Here is a 17,572-nt window from a genome sequence, read left to right as displayed (position 1 = left end):
ATTTATATCCTGGCCCTTTAAAATCATACTGTTGAGCACATTGTCAAGCACCAAGTGGACTCAGACCTGAGTGAGCAAGTCACTCCCCTTCTCCAGTCTGCAGTATTCTCCTTTGTTGAGAGTTGGGGAGAACCAGGAGGTGGCCTTCTATAATCTACACAGTCCTTTAAAATTCTGAGATGTCCTTACCTTCCAACTGTCAAGCCTGTCAACACCTATATACATGGAAGACAGGTGTGAAAGTCAATATTTGAGTTTAATAGACACCTATAATGTTACTTTGATTAAAGCATGACTTTCTAGTGTGCTTCTTTTATGTGGGAAATAGGTAAAACTTTATTCCATTTGAATATTTTGGGTCATTGCAGTGCGAATTTGAAAGAAGAAAACCAGATGGAACAACAACATTGGGACTTATCCATCCTGTGGATCCCATTGTAGGAGGTAGGATCACAGCAAGACTGCACATGAACTTTATGCTATTTGGCAAAAGTAATCTGGGTTAACATCTTAAAGTTGCAAACCTAAATTCAACCATATCGTTATCTTCAAAGAATTAGACATCATGCATTTCATGATAATGGCTTGCCTTCACTTAGTGTTAATTTATATAACAAATACCCATTTTTATAATGTTATAAGAAAGATAATTGGGAATACAGAAATTGATAATGACACAATTCCTACACTTTAGGAAATAGTCTCTAATAGTCTTTACTGTGGCAAAGCACTGTCTTAGGAACTATAGGTGGAGCTGGGAGTGTAGTGGGGAGCAAAACAGAAGAGATGGGTCCCTTCCCCTTAGATTCTGTGGGTGGGGGAAGGAGGGTGTGCAAACTAATTATATAAGGAGATGTCTGTAGTAAATACTACACACTTGTCTGTCATAAACAAAGTACTGGAGAGGAATAGATCAGCCATGATTGTATATAAGAGAAAGTTCCTCCCAAGTGTTTGGGGGTCCCGGAGGACTTACTTAGGAGATGATATTTAAGCAAGTAAGGGACAAAGGAACAGGTAACGGACTATCAGAACCACAGGTGAAAAAAACCTGAAGCAGGGAAGAGTTTAATGCAGCTGAAGACTAAGTGGGCAAGTCTGTTAATATTAATGCTCCCTGAACATCACTAGAAGAAAGGGAGCCAGAATGCATTTTTCTTAACAAGACTCATGTTTTCCTTTCATGTGAACTTTTCATAGTAGAGTTTTATGGTTTTTGGCCACAAAAGATGCCACAGCATTGAAAACATTGCTCTTTGTAGTGTAGCTGTGGTGAAAATCTGGTAAGGGAAAATGCAGCTAACCTGGATTTAAGTGACTCCCTGAGATGTACCCGTTTCTTTGTCTGGTCTTTGCTCTCAGTCTGGTTTCCTGCTCCTGTGGGCATAATCAGATATGGCCAAAGCTAACTTGAGTCACACATACAGCCAGCTCTCTCAAGAGGCCACTTGGCTGGTTTAAGGTGGAAGACAGCCCTGCTCATTATCTTAGCTTTAGCCTCCCGGTGGAGGTGCCAGTACATATTAGGAAGACATATTGCAGATGATTCACCAAGAAGATAGGGTCTTCTGATTTCAGTGTTTGAAGTTTTTTATAGGTGCTTTCATCCCACTGATCACTTGTGGCAATAACCTCAAACCAGCTTTAGGAGAGAAATCACTCTTTCTATTGGAAATTATTGGGGACCACTTTTCTCCTGAAATCATCCTGCTAGGTGCCCTCCTCATGATCTCTGCTTATATCATATATTCCCAGTTCCAGTATAGGAATTCATTCCTGGTTTACCAAGATCACATTTTTTAAATGCTATGTGTCATTACAGTAAAAGTATACCTGTTATAGACATTAATTTATCCTTAATGCATTATGAGCTCTTATTTTTAATCCAGGTATTTTTCTTTACTTAGTCTTTTCTAACCTTCCTACTCTTTTCCCTCCATCTTCTTAACATTAAAAGACCCAGCTTTTAAATCTGTTAAATCTGCATGCCTATAATTAGCGACTTGGGAGACTGAAGCAGGAAGATTGAAAGTTTGAGGCCAGAACTTAGTGAGAACCTATCTCAAAATTAAAAAAAAAAAAAAAAAAAAAAAAAAAAAAAATATATATATATATATATATATATATACACACACACACACACACACATACATACACATACACACACACACACATACATATATATGTAATATGTATTCACACGCATATACACAAAGGGGCGATTTAGCTGGGTGGTAAAGTGCACCTGGGTTCAGTCCCCAGTACCCTCCCCCTCCCCAGCAAAATCTTATCTTTAAAGATGAAGTATAAAAAAATTGTAAAGAATTCTAGGAAGCAATGGAGTATGATGAAAAGGTCCAGATTTTTGGTCCCAGGTCCACAATCCTGCCTTTCTGAATTGAAATTTACTTGTCTTAAAAGTGAATATAGTAAGAGCTACCCAGCTCCTTCACAGTCGTGTAGACAAGATGAAGTACATGAAAGCACTCAGCAGAATACCCTATGGATCTTTCCCATGTATGCCTCCTTCATTGTACTTGGTTTTATGTCTCAGAACCAGGCTACTGCCCTGTAAGACTGGGAATGACAACTGGAAGACTTCAGTCTGGAGTGAATACCTTGCAGGGGTTCAAAGAGGATAAAAGGAACAAAGTAACCCCAGGTGAGGCTTCTACATAGTTACCAAGTTTTTTCTCTACTCTTGCTTCAGGGAGTTAGAGAAAGGAAACGTAATTACCATTCATTGCTTTATTCACCAGCTCTCTTGGTGGTTTTTTTGCAATATGAATTAGATATTTCATTAACTTCAAAAGAAACTAGAAAACTAGGTATTAGTATTCAAAATGAGTTTTGTTCTTTCTATTTTTCCTCTCCCTTTGTGGAAAATAATTCACTTGAATTGCAACTTCACAGGTAGGGTCATCCCTCTGTGTCTGTGGATGCCATACCCATGGATTCAACCAAATACAGATCAAAAATATTCAGAAAAAAAATCATGTCTGTGCTGTGAGCCTTTTTTCTTATTATCTCTAAATAATATAATAATATAAAACAACCATTTTACCATCTGTATCCTAGATTTGTATACCAGTCAGTGAAGTAGTAAAAGTTAGAAGAGAATAAACTTTTATTAAAGTAAGAAATTAGATTGTCATATAAACTAAAAAATAGTATTATAATAATGTGTTTAATTTTTTCAACAGTGTTATACTTGAATTATGGACCCTACAGTTCTTATGCCCCACATTATGACTCCACATTTGCAAATATCAGCAAGGATGATTCTGATTTAATCTACTCAACCTATGGAGAAGACTCTGACCTTCCAAGTGATTTCAGGTGAGTCACTAGTTAATCAATGTTCAGAACACAACATTTCTCTAAAATATTAATATACAATATGTGACTTGTGGATAGACTTACAGAGTTATCCAAAAGGTAGAAAATGTGCTCAGTAATTTTTTAAGTTGACAATAATAGACCCATAATTGCCTTCCTTTGATGGAAACAAAATATTTTAAAGAGAACATATGTCCTTCTTATGTGTTTCTTACAGAAATCAGATGCTGTGTACCTTGATTAATAACAAAAGTTTAGGAGCTTGTTACCTCAGAATGTTGATGTGTTTCATGTTGCTCTACTGTGACATTTTGTGTGTCAATGAGTTATGTTCCACAGTTGATCAGTTTGGAAACCCATGGCACGTTTTCCCCAAGCTCTGAGACATAGGACACGATGACTTGATTCCTAAGGCAACCCAATACAAGCTTGTTTGCCTACTGTGCACCTACCAGTGGTCTACCAGACAGACCATTGCAGTTATATTCATCCATCCCTTGTTGCATTTTTCTGTGGGACAGTAACTTCTGTGATCCTATTTAGGATACTGAACGCTTTACATCCCATTAACATAATGAGATACGGTGCTGATTTACCAGGACTGTGGCTTAGTGTGAGGCATTGAGCTTGGATATTTCCTTCTCAGCACTGGTACCTTGTAAACTGTTATTATGTAAAAGAACTTGACGCTAAAGATTAACCAGTTCCCTAGTTTTCTGACAAAGGGAAAGTCTGTTTACTTGTACAGAAATATGTGGTTTTGCTGTTTTTATAGGTAGGTCCCTAAGTTAGAGATTGGCTGTTTCAGATCAAGCCATCTATATACTTAGACTTCAGCAGCTTAAACAGATTTTTTTTTGATTATTCATCTGTACATTCCACAAATAGGCAGTAGCATGCCCACTATTCTAGATGCTGGGAATTCCATGGGGAAAGAATAGTGTCAGAGTCCTGTGCCCTCCTGTCAGATGGTAACATTGCTTTGGAGAAAGAAAAAGGAAGATAGAATGCTAGGGTGAAGGGGAAAGTGGTCAGAGAGGTAATAGGTGAGAATAGATTGGACTTGGAGTTTTAAATAAGATGAGAGTCCACTGGTAGATTGTGAGCTTATAATTCTAAAAGGGTTCCTCTGGCTTCCACCCACTAGGCAGAAGTTGGGAGACTGCTGTCATAAACCAGATGAGAAATGGGCCAGGGGAGTAGCCATTGAAGTGTTAAGAAAGGATCAGTAATTAGTAGGATTTCTCAGCTGGTTGAAGTGGGGTATGAGAGAGAGAAGACAGCATGAGTCCAGCATTTTCAGACTTAGTTTAAAAGATGTAGTTGCCATTCACTGAAGAAACATGCTGAGAAGGGGAAGGCCTTAGAGCACTGCTTGGGATTCAGCATTTCGGCTTTCAGTGCATGAGCATGAGATGCTGGTGAGACATTCAAACCCAGGTGTGACTTGGACAGTTTAGTACACATGAAAATTCTGAGGTGAACGATATCTGTAAGGGGACAGGGTGTGAAAGGGAAGTACATGAAGCCCCAAGGACTGAGCTATCTCTGAGGTCTTATTTTTCCTTGGAGAGCCTTCAGAATAATTTCATTTTCACTGTGATCTTGATATTGTTTAGTTCTCTGGTGACAATGAATTTATTACTGGTAAATATGTAAGTATAGTCTTGCTTCTAGAGAGAAAGTTTTATATCATGATGTATAAACCAAGGACATCTAATGGAAACAGTTGGTTATGACAGAAGGATTAACAATGGAGATGATTTATGCGGAAGTGACTTTCTCAACTCTCTCTTTTTCAGCATCCATGAGTTTTTGGCCACATGCCAAGATTATCCATATGTTATGGCAGATAGTTTACTGGATGTTTTAACAAAAGGAGGGCATTCCAGGACCCTACAGGAGTTGGAGACGGTAAGAACGCTGCTAAACAAACAGGGCGATTTATTACTGGCTCAGAAACATTAGTCACTCAGTGTTATGAAACCAAGGATTAGCTAGTGTGACAGCTGAACTCCATGGCCCTCCCAGACAACCCAGCCTGGGTGGAGGCCATGGTGGAAGACAATGAGCGGAAAGGAGTCACCAGCTACCAGGACCTGGGAAGGGCAGAACATGCTAATATCTCCTGATCTTGGGAATGTGGGATTCAAAACTGGGGTTTACAACTCAGAAGTCAGTGGGTACTGTGTACCCTAACAAAAAAGGGGAAAGTCTTCTCACTGGCTTGAAACTAGGTTCACTAAAACAATAGGAAATGCCCTTTTCCTTACTATACAGTTAATAGCCTAGTGGTAGGAACCTTGGGTTAGAAAGTAAAAACTGCCTTATTACTGTTTTATATTAACACTTATAATCTGTCTCAGTTCATAATATGGAGTAATTCAATCTTAGCTCAAAAATTGGAACCAGAATATGTCCCTACTGATGTATAGGAGAGTGTATTTTCAGAATGTTCTTGTCATTATAATTAGAGGACCCTACACGTCTTGGAAATCATTGCTCTCTTTTTTTTTTTAAGTACTGGGGATTGAATCCAGGATGCTTTACACACACTACCTCCCTAGTCCTTTTTATTTTAAGTCAGGGTCTCGCTAAATTGCTTAGGGCCTGGCACTTGTGATCCTTGAACTTTCCTTTGATGATTTTGGCAATATATTTCAAAATGTAATTTTTCTGCCCTTTGATCCAGCTGTTCCTCTTTTCATAATTTATCCTAGAAAATAAGAGATTTATATGAGGATACATTGTTTATGATTTTTAGGAATTGGAAATTAGTTATATCACAATACAACCTTTCAAAGAAAGATAAAATTTTAATTGATGTCCATGATGCATATTTCCATGGTTTACGTGTGCATAATCTCTTAACAAGTAGGATTATAGGAATTAACTATATTCTCTGTTAACATTTGCATATTTTACAATAATTCTCTACTGTCTGAGAATATTGCTTGATTGCTACCCAGTAGTCCCTAGAGTTCCCTTCTTGTAAGAGACTGAACCTATTGTTAAAAACAGATTCCATTTATTTAGTTATATGCTATTTACCAAACACCTTCTTAAATATATGGATAGGTTTTTGTTCAGGCATGGAGCTCAGCATCACCAATAAAAGTACAACAACTCACAGAGTACTCTCAAAATGCTAATTACATTTAATTCGTTTTTATTTAAAAAGTTATATTCTAATAATAGACACTCTAATTTCTTTTCTCTTGCCACAAAACTTTGTTTTCTCATTTCTCTATTTGTCAATCCATACTTTTTTTCTTAAAATGTTGTTTTTCTTTATTCTTACAGTCATTGCCTGAAGATGAAGTCCAGGCTAGGACACTTGACACAGCAAAAGAAATGGAGGTGATTATATTTTATTCTTTTCAAGAAATGTTTAAATGAAGAATAAGCTGAAAGACCTAAGTGATGTATTTTAAAGTAAAAATATTCAGTATTACCTATGGTAGAAAAGCTTATCTTGGCCTGTGGAGCCTAGCAGTACTTGTAAGGTATTCGGGCATGTAAACAATGGAATCAAAACCAGTTTACATGGAGTGAGTGCATGGAGTGTGGACACCCAGGGTGGAGGAGCTCACTGGTCAGGTAGCTCTGAACAGGGCTAGCAGGATGCAAAGGCGTCTCCCAGCAGTGGGGTCAGATATCTGGAGCAGGTATCTGACAGTGAATGTGACAGATGAATCTGAGAGAGGAGGGCATGTGCACAGCAAGCTCAGAAAATATAACCAGCAGTCCCTGGGGAGGACAGGTGGTAAGCCTGTGTAGGTGAGGACCCCATGATGAAGTCTTCTCTATAGTGCTGAGAAGCTGAAATCTTATGGCATATAGTGACTTAGACTAGTATACCAATATAAAGGAACAGAATAAGGATGGGGGGGCGGGGTTGTGGCAGTGGTAGAGCACTTGCCTAGCATGTGTGAGGCACTGGGTTTGATTCTGAGCACCACATACAAATAAATAAAGGTCCATTGACAACTAAAAAATATTTTTAAAAAATAAAGAATAAAATTTGGGAAATGCAGTGGGATGAAAATTAAAATTACCTAGTTCCTGATATTGGTGATAGTATTATTAACTCATAGGACGTGAAGGAAAAGGAGCACAACTTTGACAGGGAAAGAAGTCATATTTGGTTTCAGATGTGACAAGTGTGGTGAGGACATTGCCAGAGGTATGGGCCTGGCACTTGAAAATCTGGGCTGTTGTTTGGATCTGGAAGTTGTTGGTGTAAAGGTGGAATTTATTTCAGTCATTAGAGACTACAGGGAGAATATGGAAAAAGGTTGAAGGACAGAACCTTAGAGAAGACAAGTAGTTGAGTCAGGAAGGAAAACCATGGAAGAATGCTAAGCAGGGAGAGAGTTTACAATATCAAATGCCATGGAAACCCAAGAACAGGAGGCCCACAAGTGTATTTGTAATCTTGATCAGAGCAATCTCAGTACAATGGTAGAGACCAAAGGTAGACTTTGGTGAATTAAGTAAGTGGAAGAAAATTGGGTTAAATGGAGATTTAAGATTGTGCAGGGGCTGGGGATATAGCTCAGTTGGTAGAGTGCTTGCTTCACATGCCTAAGACCTTGGGTTCAATCCCCAGCACCACCAAAAAAAAAAAAAAAAATTGTACAGACTTGAGTTCTCTGAGAGAGTAATAGAGATAAAGCTGTTATTTACACAGCCATGTTGTTTTCAGGGAAGGAGCCAAGAAAGATCGTGTGCTTAGGGAACAAGAGTGAAAAATCTTTGAAGACTGGGAAAGGAAGTTGGTTAAGAAATAAAAAAGATTATCCAGCTGAAATGGCAAACCATAATACCAGTGCCAGGTTGTAGTTAGAGTTTTTCTCCACTGTACACTTTCTGCCCGTATATATGAAGGTAGAGAAGTCAGGTTTTTAAATTGCATTTGGACTACAATACCAAACATAAATGGAATCACCAGCTTTTGGTTACTTATTATCTGGATTGATGTACTCCTCAAAAGCAGTGTTGAGGTTATGGAAACTCTGAGTCTTAGGATCCAAAAATAAAACTCCACCCTGCATAAGATTTTGTTTTTTCCATGCAATCCCAATAGCCTAGCTTTGGGTCCTGGACAAGGCCCAGGAAGCATCTTATATTAAAGATGTACTATAGAGATGCAAGTGTATGGACTGGGTGGGCCGAAACATTGGACTTTGAGTCTCAGAGACATCAGATAAAAGTACTTCATAATTTAGGTAATTTCTCATTACTTTATATGTGGAATGGTTGCCATATGAAGCAAATGCTGCAAACCGTATGAGACCTCATTACATTACAGAAAAGCGTGGATTTATGAACTCTTATTTTGCCAAAATTTGGGAATAGCATTTTAAAATGGTATGCTGGGGAGACATTTTTAGAAAGTCATCAAAATGATAACTCCGACATAACGAAGTAAAATAACTGCCTATAAACGTAGCCATCTTACTAATTTTTACTTAGCACTCTCATGGCTTAGCAAGTTCAAATAATTTCCTTTTTTCTTTTGAAGCAGATTACAGAAGTAGAGCCAGCAGGGCGATTGGACTCTGGCACTCACGACAGGCTCACAGCACTCAAAGCAGTAACAAACTTTGGCGCTCCAATTGAAGTCTTTGACTCTGAAGGTGAGGGTCGCAGACCATAGGTTGCTGGAAATACTGTGCACCACAGTCAGTCGAGACCAATGCTACGTTGGTACAAATTAACCAAGCCACTCGCCACAGCAAGATCTTGCGTAGCCAAGTTAAACAAAGAGTAAAACATGGCTGTGGTACTGGGTTCATTGGAGGGACATTACTTCTTTGAGGGGAGAAGTCTAACCAATAAATAGCTAAGCCTTGAAGCACTGGACTCATTTTATCACATAAGATCAAACACAAGTATGCCTAGGTTTTCCTGAGTGTGTTGGTTCTTCTTACCTCACAGAGGCTGAAGTGTTCCAGAGGAAACTCGATGATACCACGAGATTGCTCAGGGAGCTTCAGGAAGCTCAGAATGAGCGGCTGAGCACCAGACCCCCTCCCAATATGATTTGTCTTTTGGGTCCATCATACAGAGAAATGCACCTCGGTATGTAGCACCTCCAGTAAGAGGAGAGTTGGGGGTTGCTTAAAGGAAAAAACTTCCAAGTAATGACATCACTATAAAGTGACTCTGGAATGAATACCATGGAAAGTGTGTTTTTTGCATTAATGCATTCATGTTCTGTTGTATTTTTTTTATTTATTTTTTAATTATCTGAAAAAACTGCTTTTCAATGCCTGAAACTGTTTTTATTTTTATTTCTAGCTGAACAGGTGACCAATAATCTTAAAGAACTTGCCCAGCAAGTAACTCCAGGTGACATTGTAAGCATGTATGGAGTTCGAAAAGCAATGGGGATTTCCATTCCTTCCCCCATCATAGAGAACAACTTCGTAGATTTAACAGAAGGTACGTACCCTGTTTCCCTGTGAGTGTGGGAGGTGCAAGTAAAAGGAACGTCTCGGTCCATTCCCTTGAGATAGCATTGGAAAGGTTTGTCTGGGATTTTTTGAATATGTCGAGGGTTTTTGTCGTTAAAGATAGAACCCAGGGCCTCACACATGCTAGGCAAGTGCCCTATACTAAGTTAAACTAGGACCTTGTCTGTCTGATTTTAAGGTATAAATCTACTTTTACTTTACAATGATGACCTAATAATGCCACCTATTCTCTATCCTTGAGTATGGTACAGAGGGCTATCAATAGTCTACTCAATGCTACCTTCGTCTTCACTTCCCATTTCTAATTAAAAGGAAAAAAACTTAGTGATGTGGTATTGTCTTTCAGATTTTGAAGAACCTAAGAAGACTGATGTTGCTGAGTGTGGACCTGAAGCCACTGGTATTTGATTATATATTATGTATATATTTTTTTCATTCTGAACTTGAAAATGCATTTGAGAAGATATTAACTATTTGTAAATTGTGTTTTTAATTAAACTTTGGAACAGTTAATTTTAATGTTCCAGAGATTGAACTTCTATTAGGTAATAAAGCTGAACCTGAGAAGACTACTGTGCATATCAGCTAAGTTACCTCTTGGCCTTTTCCCAGAGTATATCTGAGGATGTGATAGGAAACCTTGAAACATAGCCTTTTTCATGGTCATCCCTTAAAAAGAAAGTCCTCAAAATAATCAAAATCCCTCATATTTCACATTTTCCATAATTAATTTCTCACTAAAGAAATCAAAACCAATAGTTCCTAACCTATCAGATTCCATCTCGATTAAAGTGGCCTTCAGAAGAAGCAATATGGCTTTGGGCTATTGCATACCTAGGCAGCGTTCTTTCAGAATAATGCTAGTACTTTTTTCAACAGCCCCATCCAGTGAAGATTTTCCATCATTATACCATGAAAACAAATCCTTAAAATAATTTTAGGATGTGCTGTGCTCCCTGCATACCTGATGGGAATGATGTACTTGTGTGGTAATTAGGTGCCCCACACCCCTTAGAATAAGCAGATGAGATTTATAACACTGATTTTCTGTTTTTCATTTTTCAGTAATTGGGAACTGCTAAAGGATAAACCAGATAAGATACTAAATCATCCCAGAATAGATCAGGGAATTACCAAACTTAAAAGGAAGTTTATTTCCTATTTCTCAAAGATCACCTGTGCCTCAGCAGTGCCCCCTAAACTAATAATCATTTTTATCAAAAATACAAAGGTCACATACCAAGCAGAGACCATGAAACACACCCCTCTATCACCAGCCACTAGGCTGAGATGAATGGTGATTTTTCTGAATGTAACCTGTCTAAACTAAAAGGCAATTAGGGCTGGGGTGGAGTTCAATGGGAGAGCATTTGCCTGGCATGCTCAAGGCCCTTGGTTTGATCCCCAGCACTGTAAAAATGAAATGAAAAAACATAGCATAAAGTTCAATACAGAGTTCTGTAAAAACTCAGAAAATCCATTTTGTAAAGGAAAATTGATTCTCTTGAGGAAGTTAAAACATGACCTAGTTTGTGTTAAAGTTAAAAAAAACCTATTTGAAATTTTTTTTTTTTTAATCAGGTGTTTTATTTCTAAAATATAATTTTGGACCATCCTTCACTTAGATCTACTTGGCTTAAGTAAGTTCCTAAAGATCAAAAGGATATTTTAAATCAGAACACCTTGAGACGTTCAGGTTTTCCACATTGCTAATTTAATGTATGAAAAGCAGCCTATCACTGGCAGTTTACAAAAATAAAAGATTTAAAGCAAATATTATAGATCTACAAATATTCAATATACAGAACAAATCCTTGTTATTTGCATGCACTGTGAGCAAATTTCTGTACAATGACCTATTATATACACAAAGTATACAGTGGGTAATGATCATCTGTTTTGTTGGGAAATTTCCTTGGTAAGTAAATCAGAAGACGTCAGTGTTAATTTTCGGTAGCAGTGACGCTGCCTTAGTAGAAATTTTTAAGCAAGTGCTCGACCTATAGAAAAGATATTTATTCCTATCAGATTTTAAAAAAAAAACCTGCAAGTGATTTTTATGGTCACAACCTGAACATTAAAGTATTCTTATCTGAGCACAACACTTTAATTGAAAACTCCTGTCTGGGGATTCTGTTACTGAAGGAAAAAAGTAACTTGAATATTGAAAGTAGAAATTTGAGGCCAATGTACTGACATGTCTACCTTTCATCAGCAATATAAACCTTCTGGATTCTTCAGGGGAGCTCTAGACGCTGCTAGGTTTTGAGAACACAGATTTCAGTATAGTATTCACCTGAAATCAGCCCTTACTTGAAATGTCAGGGTCAAAGAAGGCTTTTTTCCCTTACCATCATTTTTGTCAGAAAATTCTTTCAGAAAGCAAATTCTTATAACAAATGCATACTGATTCTGATTGTATATAATACATCAGACTGCCACAAGCCCACCCCAGCACCTTTTACAAATTAGATCAGCCCCCCCGCCTTCCTCAGGCAGATAAAGCCCCACAAGACAACACAGCAGACAGGTTACATTTTGATCCCCTCCAACACCACTTGGCTATACGCTGCTCTGCAATAAGGGTGGCAGCAGCCTCCAGGATCTCCAGTCACAGGTAAACCTAGCTGGTTCGTCACTGCTGCAACCCTGTATAATCTTTTGAAGGCTCCAGTAAGATTTTATGAATAACTTCGGGGGCGGGGGGTTGTGGATGACTTTTAGTTATGGATCTCCTGCAATGTAGTGAAACTCAGTGGTGTTGGATCCTAGGGAGGCTCTGGCTGTAAGGTAGCAGTGAAGTCATTTCCGAGCAGGAGCAGGCAGTTTGGTTATTTCTCACCTTGAAACAGGTAGACTTCTTTGGCTCCCTGTGGAGTTGAAGCACCATAAGACGCCATTTCACAAAGCTGGCGTCAAGACTCATTTGGTTTAGAGCAAGAACATCTCAGCATTTATGAGGGGCTGGCTTCCAGGAATAGGAACCTTGACACATCTCATTTAAAGTAGATCCTCTGGTTTTAAAGCTCTTCATAGTTAGCTATGCAGACTAAAGAAAGGGAGACACGTGCTGCAGGTTGTCCAGGTTCTCACTATACTAAGAAAAGCAAGATACGGGTGAAGACTGCAGGGCAGAGGTAAAAATGCATGAGTGGTCAGGGAGGAGCACATGACTGTACCCCCGTTCTAGGCTTTCAGCTTACTGAACCTGATCAGAAGGCTTGCAGCAAGGTTGCCTGGTTCAGAGACACGCCTGTGCCACTGTTGCTTTCTGTGAGCTGCTTTCCTTGGAATTCTGTCCCTACAGCCAAGCTTATCCACACACTGACACTGGACAGTAGTCTTGCATACATGAGTCATTGACTAAAAAATTCACTGAAAGGAGGAGAGTTTTGTCTAGGGTCTGAGAAGTCATTAGTAAGGATGAAACTCCAATAATGTATCCATTTAAAGCAAACGCATGCCAAAGATGACAAGAAGTAGCAAGTGTCATTTACAGGTTTTCTCTACCATTGGTTTCGTGTCAGCATAACGATTTCACACATGTCAACTCCAGTTACCAGAATGCTTATGTGAAAAACAAGCCCAGAGCCAGCCCTGCTAGGGAGAAGGGCGGCTCCAGCCCATGCCAGGCGGCTTGGCTAAGTACCTAGGAAAAGTGAGTTTCCTTGCACATGCTTACAGGTCACCAAAGTGGATATCTGCCTTAGTCATCCTCTGAGCACCTCCATAGCACCCTGGGAACAAAGTTCTCAAAGTCACAAGCACAACCTCCCAGTGATCCTCTTCCAGCTACCTAGAACCTAGACACTGTTACAGACTGAGGGCACAGAGGCCCCACCTGCTGCCCCAGGTCACAACCCAGCAGTCACTCAGGCAGGATCTGGTGTATGTCTAAGTGACCCTTTAGTGCAAGCCCAGAGAAGCCACACAAAGCCATCGGCCAGGAGGTGGCAACGGCTACAACCTGTTTGAATGCCTTTGCCACTGGCATGGGGCCAAGTCTCTCCTTGGCTGGCTCAGGGCAGGAAGTCGGCTTCCCAGTGCGTTCTGGCTGCACCAGAAGCCCTCAGTTCAGCCCCAGCCCTTGGAACTTGGCAGTGTCTGTACACACAAAGTAAGTCCGCAGCTCGCCTTTGCCTTTGACATTGATCAGTCCCCGGCACTCACAAGAGTAACCTAGTCCCTGGAGGATGGTGCATGTCTCTTCAGTAACCTGAAAAGGAAAAGAAAGCCCGGTCCTCAGAAATAGGGAGATGGTGATGGGGACAAATAGAAGTTGACCACCAAGCAGCATTCATGTCTGCTTTCTCTCAAGAACGTGATGGCTAAGAGTCACAGTTAAGTGGTGGTAGACTTAAGCTTTAGGCTCAGGACACCTCAGCTCTGGGGAGGGTCTTCCCCCTCTGTCACTGCTCCCCAGTGGGTTCTTACCTGGATTTTCCCAAGCTCTCCAGTGCTCTCCATGCGGCTGGCAACATTGACCGTGTTTCCCCAGATGTCATATTGTGGTTTTCGTGCCCCAATTACTCCAGCAATCACAGGCCCGTGGTTTATGCCTGCCAGTAATGTTTACAGTTGGCTGATCACAGAGGCAAAGCCTCAGGCCTCTGCCCTTAGGGGAAGCCACAGAGTTGTCCCCAACCACAGAAAGGGTTAACAAAACAGTCTGCAATGTGATACAGCCCTTGGAATGTAAGAAAGGCAAGTCCTGGCCTGTTCTTGTTCAGATTCTCCAAGACAGGAAGTCTGGGTTTGTTGCTAACACTTTTCTAGTACCTGCCAGTCTCCCTTTTAACAACAAGTAAATAGGCCAATCTTGAGCTAGCAGTCACCAGTTAGCTTTAATAACTTTGCTTTGTTCTTAGTGTATTTTAAGGCCACCTCTTTACAGCTGTGAAAACTTCCAGAGGTAACTATACATGCAATATGCAAAGGTCAGGATAATAATGCAGCTGCCAGGCTCATCAGATCAGAGGGATTTCAGGAACTTAATAATGTGATGGCCAGTGCAGCTTGGCCATGCAGACTGAGAGAAGGCTTGCTTAAGCAGGAGCTGCACCATCTTCCTCCCAATCCTGGCAGGCCAGCCTGCCAGCCCACCCGGACACTCACCAACTCGGAGGCGGAAGGAATTGAAGGAGTGCCTGTTGATGCCATCCAGCTTGCTCATCAGGGCAGTGCTGAATTCTACCATGACACCTATGTGGGTATGCTGTCGCTCCAGGTCCTGCAGGGCACAGACATGCAAAGTCCTTCCCCACCATTCCTTCCACAGATCCCTCGACCATCAGGCTTGTGGGCATTGGTGTACCCGGCATCAGTGTGAATTCCAACAGTGGCCACTATGGGCAGAGGGTTGTCCCACAGTCAAGATCTCCATGCTGAGCCATGGAAGTTCCTTTGCCCATCCCTCACAGGACAGGAGTGTTAGGAAGGCATCTCCTTTAAGTAGTAAGATGGCATTCCCTCCTGGGGCTTGAGTACCTGGTTTTCATGCCCTGAGGGGACGCTGAGCCCCGCAGCTGCCATGTAGGTGCTGCCAATGGTCTTGATCTTCTCCACGCCACTGAACTTGGGCTTTAACAGCAGCTGCAGACAGAGGGGAGGCACACTGCAGCCCCAGGCACCCAGGTGCTAAGAAAGAACATGTGACCCTGCTCCCTCCCCACTTAAGTGGCCATGTCTCTGAGGCTCTGACCTAAGTATAGTCTTACACATGGCCTCCCCTTGCCTCCCTCACCCCTTCCATTCCCGTCAGCTCTCTTCAACCCTTTAAAGCATCGAACACACAGCTGCTTTAGGAAGGTGGATTAGTTGTCTCCAGCAGTGTTGAACCCAAACAGACCTCTGAAACAGCCGATAGCATTGGGCACAACTGGAAATCAGCCTGTTCAGTAAGAACCTGAATCTAATCTTAGCAAGCTGCCTGTCGCAGAGGTTAATATCTTGGCAAAGCATTTGCCAAGTAAAACAAGAAAGACAAATGTGTTCGCAGTACTGAGTTCTGAATCTAGTGGCATCTTACCACAGAGCTACATCCTCAGCCCTTTTTATTTTGAGACAGGGCATCACTGAGTTGCCCAGGCTGGCCTCCAACTTGTGATCCTCCTCCGGAGGCCTCAGCCTCCTGGTCATTGGGATTACAGGCATGTGCCATCGCACCCGGCAAATGTGTTCCTTTGTTTCCCCTCCCCAGGGAAGCTGCCTCATGTTGTGTTGTTTGGTGCTGGGATGGAACCCAGGGCCTCATGCATGCTAGGTACACACATTGCCAACAGAGCTACGCCTGGTGCCTGTGACGTCACGTGTTTAAATTGAGTTCAGATGCCTGAGCCTCAACCCTGCTCTTCGTGCAGGCAGGAAGGCCCAGAGCCCCAGGACTAGGCCGAACGCGTACCTCATCAAAGTCAGCGATGATCTCATTCAACAGGCGCAGACACTCCAGCCCTTCTTTGTTGACATCGCACTCTGTGTAGAACACTTTGAAATCCGGCACAGATGCAAACATGACACACACACAGTCGTAGGACTGATGGTACCAGTCCTGGCACAGGGTAGGGAAGAAACAGGCCCTGATGGCTACATAGCATCTGAAGGGGACAGGGATGCAGACAATACTAAACTGCCCCTGAGCTTCCAGAAAGGGACACGGAGCATGGTTCCCAGCCCTGGTCGCGCAGGTAGTATGCCAGGATTGTTAGAACCCGGGGAGATTCTGAATTGGTTGGTCGAGGAGCAGGATCAAGCTGATGTGATGCTCTTGTGAGCACCCTGGGTGTTTGTGTACAGCTGGGGCTGAGGCCCCTAGATTACGAGATGGGTTTATACTGAGCAAGTCATGGGACCTCAGTTTCCTTATCTAGAAAATTCTGCACACAGAGCTGGAGGGAGTACAGATGTTTTCGTCAGTATGGAACATGCAGATCACTAACACTGGAACACATAATGGACTTCACAGCAATCCAGGACAGTCAGCCCACTTTTCACACCAAGACCCAGGGAAGTAAGGCGTCTAGCCCGACTCCTGGGCACGGGGGCGGAGGCCAAGACCCAGGAATGCAAACCAGCGCTCAGCGGCTCTGCACCTGCGCCCAGGCTCCGTGTCTGCACCTTCTGTCTCCTAACCACGTGCTGAGCCCCTTCCTCCCACTGCACCTCATTCAGCTTGTCGCCGATGAAGTGGGCAGCCACATGGGCCGGCAGCACATTCTCCAGGAGAAGGCGGTTCACATTCTCCATAGTTTCAAATTCTTCATGTTCCTTCTTGAACTTTTTCTTCCACAAACAGTCCAGGCGACAATAATAGTCAATCTGCAAATGGAAAACAGTGTCCATCCATAGGACAACACCCACCTAAGGAGCTGGTGGGCACAGCTCTGACCTTACCCAGCCCACAGTGCTGCCCAGCCTGAACCCAGCTCAGCCCATCCCACTGTGACCTGGGGAGGCCAGGACTGGGGACCAGAGCTTCTACGACAGGATTCTGCTGTCTTCATGCTCGAGACCCCTCCCCCAAAGGCCCTGTCTGCCTGCCCATTACAGGAGGCTAGGGGCCGAGCTAGGGCCCATGTGCACCTGTCTGGAGAGCATGACGAAGGTGACATAGAACAGGACCAGGTAGAAGTTGATCATGGTCTTCAGGTCACTCGGAGAACAGCCAGTGGTACTGTTGGATGCAGGAGGGTAGGAGTCAGCATCGGCCAAGTATGAGTGTGCGTGGCCCTGCACATGCCAAGTGTGGGGCGGGC

At 42.0% G+C, this 17,572-nt stretch overlaps 2 protein-coding genes across 7 annotated transcripts in view; one reads left to right on the top strand and one right to left on the bottom strand.

The window, feature by feature from the left end:
• Window positions 1-10,390, top strand: part of Brd7 (bromodomain containing 7) — a 38,617-nt gene extending 28,227 nt beyond the window's left edge. The window contains exons 9-17 of one of the 2 annotated variants that reach the window (XM_027939141.3): window positions 369-444; window positions 2,555-2,662; window positions 3,204-3,339; window positions 5,142-5,253; window positions 6,643-6,699; window positions 8,867-8,981; window positions 9,283-9,426; window positions 9,646-9,789; window positions 10,168-10,390. In XM_027939141.3, coding sequence (XP_027794942.2) covers window positions 369-444; window positions 2,555-2,662; window positions 3,204-3,339; window positions 5,142-5,253; window positions 6,643-6,699; window positions 8,867-8,981; window positions 9,283-9,426; window positions 9,646-9,789; window positions 10,168-10,229 — 954 coding nt within the window. In that variant the 3' untranslated portion in view covers window positions 10,230-10,390. The remainder of the gene's footprint in view (window positions 1-368; window positions 445-2,554; window positions 2,663-3,203; window positions 3,340-5,141; window positions 5,254-6,642; window positions 6,700-8,866; window positions 8,982-9,282; window positions 9,427-9,645; window positions 9,790-10,167) is intronic. The other variant, XM_027939142.2, reaches the window with a different exon arrangement.
• Window positions 10,391-11,512: 1,122 nt separating this feature from the next.
• Window positions 11,513-17,572, bottom strand: part of Adcy7 (adenylate cyclase 7) — a 39,921-nt gene continuing 33,861 nt past the window's right edge. For 4 of the 5 annotated variants that reach the window (XM_027939137.2, XM_027939139.2, XM_027939138.2 and 1 more), the window contains exons 20-26: window positions 17,400-17,490; window positions 16,980-17,135; window positions 16,222-16,368; window positions 15,309-15,413; window positions 14,937-15,051; window positions 14,256-14,380; window positions 11,513-14,037 (exon numbers count right to left, since the gene is read on the bottom strand). In XM_027939137.2, coding sequence (XP_027794938.2) covers window positions 13,891-14,037; window positions 14,256-14,380; window positions 14,937-15,051; window positions 15,309-15,413; window positions 16,222-16,368; window positions 16,980-17,135; window positions 17,400-17,490 — 886 coding nt within the window. In that variant the 3' untranslated portion in view covers window positions 11,513-13,890. Of the gene's footprint in view, window positions 14,038-14,255; window positions 14,381-14,936; window positions 15,052-15,308; window positions 15,414-16,221; window positions 17,136-17,399; window positions 17,491-17,572 lie in introns of those variants that run through there. The other variant, XM_071604679.1, reaches the window with a different exon arrangement.

The sequence above is a fragment of the Marmota flaviventris genome, chromosome 18 (assembly GCF_047511675.1).
Source record: "Marmota flaviventris isolate mMarFla1 chromosome 18, mMarFla1.hap1, whole genome shotgun sequence".
Lineage (NCBI taxonomy): Eukaryota > Metazoa > Chordata > Mammalia > Rodentia > Sciuridae > Marmota > Marmota flaviventris.
Note: the sequence above shows the minus strand (reverse complement) of the source record. Positions and strands in the feature narration are given on the sequence as shown.